The sequence below is a fragment of the Amblyomma mixtum genome, chromosome 6 (assembly GCF_055824585.1).
Source record: "Amblyomma mixtum isolate Tamu chromosome 6, ASM5582458v1, whole genome shotgun sequence".
Taxonomy (NCBI): Eukaryota; Metazoa; Arthropoda; class Arachnida; order Ixodida; family Ixodidae; genus Amblyomma; species Amblyomma mixtum.
The window spans coordinates 138,817,947-138,830,225 of NC_143017.1; the positions used below are offsets into that span (position 1 = coordinate 138,817,947).

General features: G+C 44.7%; 1 protein-coding gene across 8 annotated transcripts in view; it reads right to left on the reverse strand.

The window, feature by feature from the left end:
- Positions 1 to 296: 296 nt before the first annotated feature.
- Positions 297 to 12,279, reverse strand: part of LOC149340579 (SWI/SNF-related matrix-associated actin-dependent regulator of chromatin subfamily E member 1-like) — a 45,233-nt gene continuing 33,250 nt past the window's right edge. For 5 of the 8 annotated variants that reach the window (XM_089549399.1, XM_089549396.1, XM_089549401.1 and 2 more), the window contains 5 exons: positions 9,603 to 9,662; positions 7,828 to 7,997; positions 6,836 to 6,937; positions 5,923 to 6,345; positions 298 to 1,002 (listed from right to left, as the gene is read on the reverse strand). In XM_089549399.1, coding sequence (XP_089405525.1) covers positions 856 to 1,002; positions 5,923 to 6,345; positions 6,836 to 6,937; positions 7,828 to 7,997; positions 9,603 to 9,662 — 902 coding nt within the window. In that variant the 3' untranslated portion in view covers positions 298 to 855. Of the gene's footprint in view, positions 1,003 to 5,922; positions 6,346 to 6,835; positions 6,938 to 7,827; positions 7,998 to 9,602; positions 9,663 to 12,279 lie in introns of all 8 variants that reach the window. The other 3 variants (XM_089549398.1, XM_089549402.1, XM_089549395.1) reach the window with 2 other exon arrangements.

Here is a 12,279-nt window from a genome sequence, read left to right on the forward strand (position 1 = left end):
AGGCCACTGACATTTACGACTAAGGCCTCTAGATCCTCACAATACCACAAAAAGTCGTGGATTTTAGCATTTTTTTACGGAACTGCGTAAGCAGCCATTCACTCTTTGCTTGCCAGGAGTCAGAAGCTTAGCCTTCCCATAGTCACCTTCTGATTGCACATACTGAAAGCAAGGAAGCCAGATCCTTACCTATGGCATTAACACTGCAGATTTTAAAATTACACAAGTGAAAGCCATGCAACTGTGCTCAGCCATATGATAGGTAACACAGCAGTATTCGCAAATAGTAATGAGACATCACACATTTTTTTTTTTTGTTTCAGCAATGTTTATGCTTAAAATGCGCACAGAAACGACATACAAAAGGCTTTTTTCTTCAGTGACTACACTGCCACAGGCAATGTTTTCCTCGAATATGTGACAAGCATGGGCTGCTAAGACGATGTAGCTAGAATTTGCTCCCATGCTTACTCTGAAGGACTCTATCATGTATCCTATAGAAAAATATTCAGCCTTCCGTTTCGCTGCTAGTTCTGTGCCGCTATCAATGCATTAAAGGTTGCTCACCAGACAGGGCAAAACAAACATCTAAAACACGACTTGAAGCTTTGATGGTACAGTGCTCTCGGAAGCACTTGAGGGGCAGCCGAAAAATGTATAAACATGCATACAACGTGACTTGTGCAAATGAAACAGACAGCTGCACTTCACAATGACCGCACAGACGCCTCATACAAAGCTTGACATCAAAAATATAAAACTTCTAGCACCCGTGTGCAATGTGGGGTGGGGAAAAAAAAGTAACAAATGTTTGAGTGCAAAAAAATAAAAAAGACTGATGGCGCAAATGCCCTGCTACTGAGGACCACTCAATTCTGGAGCTGACTGATTGATGGAATCCATGGCTATCCTGGGAATTTCACTGGTCCTGGTGCTGGCTTCTGGAGCTCGGCCTGGTGCATCCTTGCTTTCCTGGTCAGAAAAAGCACCGTCGCTCCTCTCCTGCAAAAGTGGTTCACACACAAAAACCTCACGCATTCAAATCTGCACAGTCCGAAACTTCCTGCAGCGTTTAGAGTGAAGCCAAATTGAACTATTTCCCAACTCAATATGTACGCATTATCCTGAGGAACCACTGCACTTAAAGGGTCCCTGAAAAGGGTGCTTGAGTTTGGCTATAACACGCTTGCACAATGTAGAGTATAGGCCCCTGAGCGTTCATACCGCGTAAAAGTCTTTCAAAAGCGAGCCAATCATTTGCAATATATTTTTAAAAGTTTTTGCTTCAAGGCCCCGGGACGACCATTGGTGTCGGGCTTTCGTTCACAATTCCAACTCTTTCTGGCGTCATGCAGCTACCATGGCCACAGGTAGAAGACCCCCCCCCCGAGGAACTCCCATGCGCATCGGCAGCCGGTGGAGGGGCCGGAGGGAGAGCGCCAACTTTTCAGTGTTCAAGAGAGGAGAGAGAGAGGCGCAAAAACGTGGAAATTCAAATTTTAACTATAAATAACTCAACTTCCACAAAAAGCATTAAAAAAACTTGCTGGGGGATATTTGTGAAGCAGAGTCCTTTAACATCCTAGGCATACCGCAACATTATCAGAGCCCCTTTCTAAGCAGTTCACCAAGACCTTGGAACAACGGCTCAAGCAAGGCCAAATTTGCAAATCATGCAGAAGTGCTGTTCTGTACATAAATCTTAGTACAAATACAGTCGAGCCCACTTATAACCTGATGGTTAAGTGGATGGCGTTCTTTGTATCCGAAGTTCGTAGTAAATGGATTTCCTATACTACTGCAAAAAATACGCCGTGACCATCGATTAAAAGTTAAGGAAATTAACTGTAAATCAGAGATGTACAAATATGCCTTTTTCCCTAGGTCTATAAGAGATTGGAACCGGCTCTCTGAAGAAGTGGTATTAATTACGTCAGGTGATTTATTCTCTTCATCTCTGTGAATGCTGTTTTTAGGCTGTATTAATGTTGCATCATGGTTGCATTGTATGTGCTGCACTTTGTTACCTTTTTTTTCGTTTGTATGATGTGTTATTCCCCCCCACTGTAATGCCACTTGTGGCGCTGTGGGTATTACAATAAACAAATAAACAAAACATACCAAGTCCGACAGAAGTGGTGCCAGTTTCGTCAATTACACCCATCTATTTCTTTAAAGCAAATCTTATCGTGGCACTTTCCAAGCTCACGAGCGTGATCATATTCTCGTGCCGAGACCTTTGCTGCCAACAATCTGATTTAGGTATGCTATATAACTAATCACAGTTGAAGTGTTGGCGGCAGCTAATGGCAAGTCGGCTTTCTTAAAGGTGCACTGAAGAGGAATCTGAACTCGTAGTTTTACCGCTGGAACTCGACCGACACGTTCTGAGCGTTCTTGGAAACTTCGAATCATTGCCCTGTGCGGCCGATTTCCCTAATTTAAAATGAATTAACATCGGGCTCCTGCCTTTGTTTTAATTCCCTGCAGACGGTGGGAAGAGTCGATCAACTTTTCACCCAGTCCCGTGGCGGCTTGCCGCTCTGCCATCGGCGGAGTGATACGTAGTCATCGGCGAAAGCAAAGAGTCCACGAGTATTTTTATTTCCGTGGGCCTGATTTGCAGCTATGTAGTCTCCATACTTGCCAACTCTCCCGAATTGTCCGGGAGTCTCCCGAATTTTGATTACATCTCCCGATTGTACAGACGCAACCTCAAATCTCCCGAAAAGTGGCCGCCAGAACCCAGCGTTTTTTTTTTCTAATTTTTCTTATTCTTTCTTTGCACGCTATAGCTATAAACCTATAAGGTCCTATAATATAACCATGCCAGAAAGCAGCGCGGGAGCATTCAGTCACCAGCATGCACATTGAATCGAGGTAGCGGCCGCCGGCACCACAACGAACGCGAGCAAACGACGGGCGCTGCCATGTTGGATTTTCCGGATTGGATCGTCTCAGGATGGCTCGCGCATTTAGCAAGCCAAGAAGAAGTACTTGCAAGTATTTCGGAAATCGTACACGACTGAGTTTCCGTGCTATGTCAGTTTGCGAAAAGGTGACAAGTATGGATTCTGTACCACGTGCGCCTGTGATGTGAGCGTTTCGCACGGCGGCAAGAACGACATCAAGGTACAGCTGGCCAAATCTTTCGCTGACGTGCGCGACTGCCGCTTTTTCTGCGCTCGTGCACTTTGTGACGAAGCAAACTTGATGTGCCATTTTCATATGGTGAAGAAGAAGAAAGCTCAATATTAAGCAGGGGTTTAGTGAGCCTGTGCTTAAATTTGATATCTTAGCAAGTTTGCGCCGTCATAAGCTGCAGGAGTATGAAAAACGCAGCCGTCGCGCATGCCAGCTAAAGATTTAGCCGGCTGTACACATCGCTTCACAAAAGCAGAACTATATTCGTGCTGCAGAAGTGCAGGGCACCATCGGCAGTTTCTTTCAAAACAACGGCGAAGACAGTGTGACCCGTGCAGAGTGCCTTTTCACGGGATTTCTTGTCGAACACAACCTGCCGCTAAGTGTGAGTGATCGCGCGGGACCGCTATTTCGGAAAATGTTCCCGAAATGTGACGACGCGAAGAGCTACAGATTCGGACGTACCAAAGCACCCCCCCCGCTGTTGCGGCGGTCTCCCGAATTTTCATGTTGCTAGGTTGGCAGGTATGAGTCTCTGACTAGACCTATTTATTCATGGAAACCCAAAACAAACAAAACAAAAGCGAAAGCAAAGTTGCCACGTGACTGCCTGAAAGGCACTCCATGCATTGGTCGACTCCTCCCACCGTATGCGGGGAATTCAAGAAAAAAGACGGGAGCCGGACGTTAATCTGATTTAATTAGGGAAATCGGCCGCAAAGCGACAATAAATCTAAGCTTCTAAGAATGCTGGGAACGTGTAGATTGGCAAAAAGACGAGTTCAGATTCCTCTTCAGGTCACCTTTAATCAGACTCTTAGCGGTCGGAGTGTGCTCGTACTTAGCTTACACTGACTTCTTAGAGCAATTCTCGCCGACACTGACACCCATACCAACGAAGCCAGCCCGGGAGACATCCGATCAGCTGTCTATCAATGATGCATTGCAGCAAACCCACATGCCTCTGATCACCCGTGCCTTCGACAGCATCGCCTGGCATTTGTGGCCCCATGCAGCGCAAGGAAGGTAGCCCAGCGCAAGTGTGCACAGAACTTATAAGCGACACACTCTGCGGTCTGCGCGTTCTCTGGGCATGGCAACAGCACAAAATTTGGAGAGCCGCAACTAGGCAGGCGATGCATACTTGACCAGTGGGGCCAGTAAGGAATTCAAACTGCTCAAGTCGTTACCGCTGGTTTCTCCCCGACCGGGCACTGTAGCTTCGCTTTCGACAGTGCCCCTTCTTGTCGCTTTGCTTTGCTTGTCACTTTGATGGCATACATGCATGGATTGAGCGACTTAGTAGGTCACTGCCACGCGCTTGGCCAGCGTTTACATAAGGTTTCAATGCCGCCTTTTTCATTTCCATTGCTTTTCGGTCCGCCAAATTCTCTCCGAAGTGGTGTCATGGGGGCTGTACGGCTCTTCAGTCTCCGCGCTTGCTGGAAGTGCCGGTTTTTTTGGCTGCGAGGGAGAGTTATCAGCGCCTCCTCGTTTGCTATAACCGAGTGGTGCAGTCAAAGTTGTAAATTGTAATATGCATTGTCACTGCCCTAATACAAACGTTCGTAATAAGCGAGTGTTCATTATAACTGCGGCCGTTATGAGTGAGCTCGACTGTATTTCTCCTCGCAGTATTCAGCACTCATTTATGGCCTCTGCAAAAGCCGATGTCTCCTCTTTCTAGCTTCCTGATGAGGCGAAATGAGGTTGTTTTAGGGGACACAAGACTCTCTTATGTAGTGTACAACGCTGTTGAAGACTTGCTAGCAGACATGCTTAAGGGAGTGAATGGAAGGCTCATCAATACTGCTACACTTTTATCATACGACTAATACCCCTGTCACACAGGCACTTTCGATCCTCATCGAACTCTATCTGCATCGAGATTTTCGAGCACGCTCGAAACATCCGGTGCTACACGGACATTTTCAATGCTCCTTGAGAAGTTTCCTTCATGTGTGGTAAGTGGCACCAAATGTTCCTCCAACAGCCAGAACATAGTGATGTCCGGCAACACTGTGCAGTCGGGTGCAGCGGCAGCCAAATCCGTAGCCAGACGTGTGGCGCGCCTCCTCTGCTGCTGTGCGATGGAACCCGAGGGTACGCAACGCCTCCGCGATTTCTGCGTAGACTGCGGCGTTTCTCTTCTGGTGCCGCAAATCATCTAGGCAGTCTTGCCAGCAGTCGATGAGAGCGGCTGTCTCGCGCTCGCTCCACAGTTTGCGCGTCGACGAGCAGGAGGACGCCATCTTTGTTTATATTGACGGCGAAGCTTGGAGCGTGATTGGCGTGGTGTCGAGATTATTTATAAATATGTTTGCATATAAGCAGGCACAGTGCCTGAAAATGTTCTGTCTTGCATTTAAATCAATTACAACAACAACAATTGTGGTTTTGTTTTGTTAACTAGTGTTAATTTTTATAGCTTCGTGAGAGTGCTTTAGATTGTGCTTGGAACCACAAGCACTCTTGAGGAGTCGGCATCGAGTCAAGCAGGATCGAGCTCGATTGCGCTTGAAAGTGACCGTGTGTCAACCGTCGATCTGCATTGAGTTCGATCAGCATTGACTCAATGAGGATCGAAAAAGCCCGTGTGACAGAGGTATAACATAACTCTTAATAGTCAGTTCTAATGCAATCTGCTGGATGTGCACACCAGAAGGACAGAGTGGCAATGTGTGCAGTATACACACTGAACCACATTATCTGTGGTGGAGGTGAGAAGCCAGCAACAAGCATCCACCTAGAGTGAGTGCCCAGCTCCGATTCCCTCACCTGCGAGTCCTGGCTTTCTGCTGTGTCCTCGCACTCCATGGGGGTGGTGGGAGGCTGTACAGGAGGAGCAGCACTGGCGGGTGGTTGAGAGTCCTCTGGGGGAGATTCCTTGCTAGGGGCGGCGGTCCTGTTGCCCCCTTCTTCGTCATTTTCCTCCTCCTCCTCGGGCACGGCTGCTTCTGCCTGCTGCTGCCCCCCAGCGGGGGCACACGGGGACGTCTCCATGGGCTCGGAAAGGCTGCTGTTGCCCCCCTTGGCGATATCCTCGTCCCCAGGGGAGCCCCCCTCAGCACCTTCTTCACCCTCTTTCGCCTTGTCCGTTCCGCGCTGCTCCTCCTTGGCAGCACTGTCCTTCTTGAGTTGCTCCAGCGCACGTTCCACCATCTTCTGGTAGGTCTCCGCATCCACCGTCTTCCCACACCGCTTCATTCGCGAAAGGGAGACACACAACAGTCAACACTGCATGACCTCTTTGGCACCAGAAATGTTTGCACACAGTCAACGGAAAACATGCACTGCAACACAGTTGTCATTCCATTATCACATCTGATGATGGTGATAGAGCTGATGGTTCATCCTCTCAGCCAACATGGTCTGTTGAGGCAGTGCGGTATGTAATTTCAAGCACTTCTGAAGTGAACGCCAACAGGAGGTTTTGTTGGACAGAAAGGATCATTATGCTAGCGCTGACCCTTGATGCAATCCACATGTACAAGGTCACCTTTAAGCCTTTAATGTGCTTAATATCGCAATACAAGGTACCAGCTGACCAAATTGACAGCAAAAAAATAAAGAGTTTTTAAAAAGTAACAAAAACTAGTATATAGAGCAAAAGTACAAATGTAATAAATAAAACATGGGTCACCTGCAGGCTGGAAGTTCATGCAAAATGCAGGAAAAACAGTAACACTACCTTTTTCAAATCTGCTTGGAAGAGCTCACTGGCTTCAAGAAACTTTCGCTTTTTCGCTTCAAATTTCTCCTCTATCTGTTGGAGTTCAGCTTCTAGCTTTTCCTGAAAGAGCACCAACAAAGACATCATGCATTATAATGCACTGAATTGCAGCAGTCTAGCAATACACATATGAAAGAACAATAACCGAGCATGCCCACGCTAAAATTATTTGAGTGACAGCTTCACTTTCCTTAATTTCTTTTAGTTATGCACTTGCCCCTCTTATGAGTACATAGGTACCGTACATTTGATGCCCCAGCTTGCATAAATGATTTCTGCTGGCAGCCCTATTCAGGCCAAATCACAACTTACTGATGGGAGAAAGGCCTACGGTTAGCTCAAATGCAGGTTCTCAACCACCGATAGCAAACAAAAATTTCTCCTATCGTGTACAGATGCCAAAAAATAAAAAGTGATAATTCAAGCAAACAGTATTCAGTGATATCTTCGCATGGCCCATGCTAGGATCTGTGGCAAACACAGGGCCTCTCTGTGGTATTCCTCAAGCTTTGCCATGAATGCTTTCGCCCACAAGGACTCATTTCTGCCAACTGTCTGCATGGCAAATGTGGAACGTGACGAGATGTCGTAGCAGATAATATAGCCCCTGCTCCACTGAAGACTGACCTATCAGCTAAAATACAGAATTCCTGCGGTCACCCACTCAAAACGACTAAGGTGCACCTCCCAGTCAGGATCAAGCCTGGTGCTGTCCTTTCCAGGGTGTAAAAAATGAAACGGCAATCCTCCCTCAAAGGAACCTCACAGTAGCTGTGCCACTTTGACTTCTTTAGCCAAACGTAACTGAAGGTTCAAAAGGTTCAAAGATGCAGCATCCGAAACTCCAGATGTATTTCAACAATTTAAACTTTTTTTTTTTTTTTTTTTCGAGCACACATATGGCACCCACTGTCACAGTCCAAAAGGATCAAACACAACTGCCCACATACCTGGTGCATAGTGAGAGACTGCACTTGGCGCTTGAGAATACTCATCCGGTTTGTTGTGACAACTGACCTGACGTCAGGCACTACAGCATCACTGAAGATTTCATTGATTAATCTGTGATTGCGCATGTACCGGGATGCTGCTATGTGCTTGACAGAAAACTCATCTATATCTGAAGGAGAGAAGCAGCAGTGGTAAAGGTTATCCAAAGAGCAAAAAAAAAAAAAAACAATAATAATAAATCATTATACTGCAAAGCACAGTGCAATTTGTAATTCACCAGAGGACATATAAATTTAATAAACTTATTTTTCTTTGATTCAATCTGCAGCTGTTCACCTCGTGATCAATAGTAGGTTCTATATGCAGGAAATAATTACATCCTCATCTATTTCAACTAATTCTGGCTTCCTGCATACACAAAGCTGATCTCTACATCACCTTACAAGTCCATCGCAATATGAACATGCCACCATGCAGACACATTAAGACGTTGTCTAACATTACCACTATTCACTGAACAGCACAGAACGCTTGCATGTCATGGTTTGCGTTAACTCTGCCCTGTCACAGTGACACCGATGTCGCAAGGAGTGACACCCTTGATTCAGTCGCACATACCGGTATGACCTCTCAAAACTAACTGAATTATGTTTCAAGCTATGTTGGACACTGCCATTTTAGATAAAATAACTGTGTACTACATAAATTCAGTCACAGAAGAAAGCGCATCTAATAATTTTGCGTCAGTGTTAAAACACCTTGTCATAAAATTTCACACAGCCCCGTCCAGCCGATCTTAGCAATCCTAGCATCTCAGTGCTCCTAGCACATAATAAGTGGCTTGTAAGCTACTCAACTGCACGCACACAAACATGGAAGACAATTTTGACCGCCAAAGGAGCGGGCCAACGTGCAGTGCTGTTGAATGCAAGGAAGGCATTACTGCACTACTGTTGAAGCAATTGCCTTGCTTATTATGACACTTGGCAAACAAGGCACTGCAACGCCCAGAATGAGCGCAATGCAAAGAAAACAGACCCCAGCACCTTTCCACTGATCATTCTGTTTTAAACACTGACAGCAAAACTCACAACAGCTCACACATAGTCATAACTTCACAAGGGGAACAATGGAACAGCTTGATAGTCATTCTAAGAAATGTGTTCTAGCCTATTTCAGTAAGCCAGCACAGATTCATAACCACACAGAGAGGACACTGCAGGAGGCCATTGCCATTCGCTGCTGCAATTAAGAGGCATGTGTTCTGTTATTTTCAATTAGATCATTGTCAACTGGACGAGGCCAATAGTTTGCTGCACTGCGTTGCTTTTCTGGTTGCTTCAATATTTTGCATGTCAGTATGGAAACTGATGCACAAAGAGTCTAAATTTGATGCAATGCTACAATAGCACTACAAAGAAGTTCTCACTCACTTTCTTTGTTTTTGTTTAATTTTTTCCCCCTAAATAGTGTCGAATACATTACACTTTACACAGAAGAAGCAGTTCCCTGCTTCAGCATTTTCCTGTACAGCACAGATAGTAGCGGGCAGAAATAGGAACCAAGGACTAGCAACGTGTGCTCTGGACACTAGATTTCGCAAGATGCAAACCACACACGAGGCAAGCATGTAGCCAATGATGACAGAAATCGAACTCGGTCAGAATTCTCTTCTTGCAGTAAATAAGCACACAGCTCGCACAACTGTTTCCAAGTTTACTCAGCATTAGCTTGCCGACAAATCCCAACAAGAAAGACTTGGAAGGTGACCTACCACTCAAACCCTTGACTTCCAAAAGGTAAATGCTATTACTCATCGAGCCAGAACCAATCCCTACACAAATGAGACAAAAAATGGTCGCAATTACTCCTCAGGGCAAACTTGCTCTCATAAGATTCACAGGCAGAGAAAAGGGCAAGGTGGGTTCAGCAGATGCAAGCCACATTTAGCCAGCTGTTGCCCAATAGCTAATCCTATGCTCAATACTATATTCACTGGAACAAATTTAGATTCATCGTTTAACATACACTGCGCGTAATTAATCATAACTAATCTATCTGCCTTTACTCAAAGCACCTGCTTAAAATTTGAGACATATACCAGCCCCCAAAATGTGGCTTCCAACGTACTGAAGCATCTCTCATGCGCACAAATTCCAGGAAAAGCAATAAGAGCCAATTACCACACAGCTCTCACGCATCTGTTTTGTCTTATTGTGTTCTTGAATGAGCAGCTTTATACAAACAATAAAGGAAAGAAAAAGCCCTGTGGAATGCGGGTTAGAAGGCACAAGATTAAATGCCACTAGTTACCCATTCTGCAATCGTGCTTGGCATACAGTTCATATGAGACCTCAAAAAAGAAAATCCAGTTCCAGAAAGTTTCTGCATGCCCAAGGTATGTACTTCTTTGCATGAACACATGCATTATAGTCATGTCTCAGTGGATTTCTTTTTTCTTCTTCTGCGCTACCTATTACATGAAATGTAGTACAATCCGACCGGTTGTTCACGCACAAACCAAAGCTCTCTAATCTCTACAGATGCCTTCTAGACCAGCAATGCACTTTTTAAACAAAAGTGACAATGTGGAAGTAGCTACTGTCTACACACATACACATGCACACACAAAAAAAGTTCTAATGCAGACATCCAAGATGGAACACTATCCAAGTTAAGCTCGCAGAGTGAAGCCTCTTGAAGAATAGATGCAACTGTCTTGTAAATACTTTTGAATGTTCTTATAAAAACAATAAAAAAACTGCTATGCCAAATCTCTCAGATGAGTAATCTTTATAAATTATTCTCCTTTACAGAGCTCCATCATAGAGTTAAATGCTGGTGCACTCTGTGATCTGACAGTCCTCGGACCTCTGCATTGTTTGAGACCATCTAATGGTATGACAGACCAAAACTCATATTTGCCACCATGGCAAACAGGGGGTGGTTACTGTTACCTATTTGCGATCAATTACAGCCATTCATTACTTCAAATTTGGCTTAGTCGCCTTCAGTCAATTTATAACTGTTTTGCACAATGTGCACAAGAGTGCAACACACCTATTCAAATAATTTTGTGCTAAAGATCATCAGCCTATCAAATGAGTTCAGATCTATGATGGTGTTATCATCTGTAAATAACGGATTATAAAACCACACCCAGTGAACCTGTTACTTAACTGATATTAAGTTTTTGCCTTCATACTTTTGAAAAGCAATAATGCGTAACTTAAAAATGACCAGCTAGATTGCAGTTTGGTAGTCACTAACAGCTCAACAAAAAGAAGGATGAAGAAGTACTGATGGGTGATTCAAGTTAAACTACTCAAATATTAAACAGCAGCACATATCTTAAGTTCTCCAACATAGACCAGTAAAAGGTCTGTCACCACTTTGCTGCATACATAGCTAAACTGGGCAAGCTGTCCGCAATGATGCGTACAAATCGGCATACTGAATATCAGAATGAAACCAAACGACCAACAATAAGCAAAATAGCTCCTCGAGACAGCAACATTAGAAAACAAAACAAAAACAGTCAGGCAGGTAGGAATAATTTCCAGGACCAAAGGAAATGAAAATACAGCTTCAAATAATTTGTCTACAATTGCACACCAGCAGCAGCAGCAACAGCAAACTAAGAATGCCTTTCCAGTTGACAGTGCTAGGCTTTGAAAAATGTTCCCAATTTCACCGAAAGGAAAGTTTGCTTTGCAGCGAATTCAAGGTCAAAGCAGGGAAGAAAAAGGACAATCAAACTTCACTTGCACAAGCAACTATCAAATCTGGGCATTTTGGAAAGCATCTGGTGCCAAGCCAGACCACAGCTTTGCCACCAGTACTGAAAAGACATTACCGCTCCAACCAATACATGTCTCCTGCCAAGAGCCCTTACTTAAAAAAGCTTGACCTGAACCATTATCGAGACATAACTATAAAGTATGTGTTCAGCACGCAATGAATGACATGAGCCCAATGCAAAAGGCCATTCTTTTTTTTTTCCCCCTTCATGTTACATTATGTAGTGGACAAAGATAGGTAGAGAGAGAATAGGGTTTAAGCTTTGACAATAAGACAAAACAAATTTCTGGCCTGTTTGCAGTCAGCGAAAAGAGGTTTAAAATGAAAAAGCAAAAGAAGGACTGCGCAGCCATGCATGAAGTCATACACCTTGGTGACCTTTATATCATGTGACTGGAGATCACACTCCTTCTGAGACACTAATGCTAAACTCCAAAGGCATATTCAGAGCACTCTTGGCGCAAGCATTTTAGCTTCTTTCTAACAGTAAGGCTGAACTTCATGGCAGATAAAAAGTGACCATTAAGTGAATGTTACGCCACAGTGCAGTGAAGACTGCTCTGCAAAGGCCAGCAGAGTTAACCACAATGCAGTGCCTCTCAGGATGTTTTCGCATGTAGCAGTGATGTTTAGCAGGTGTTCCTGCAGAG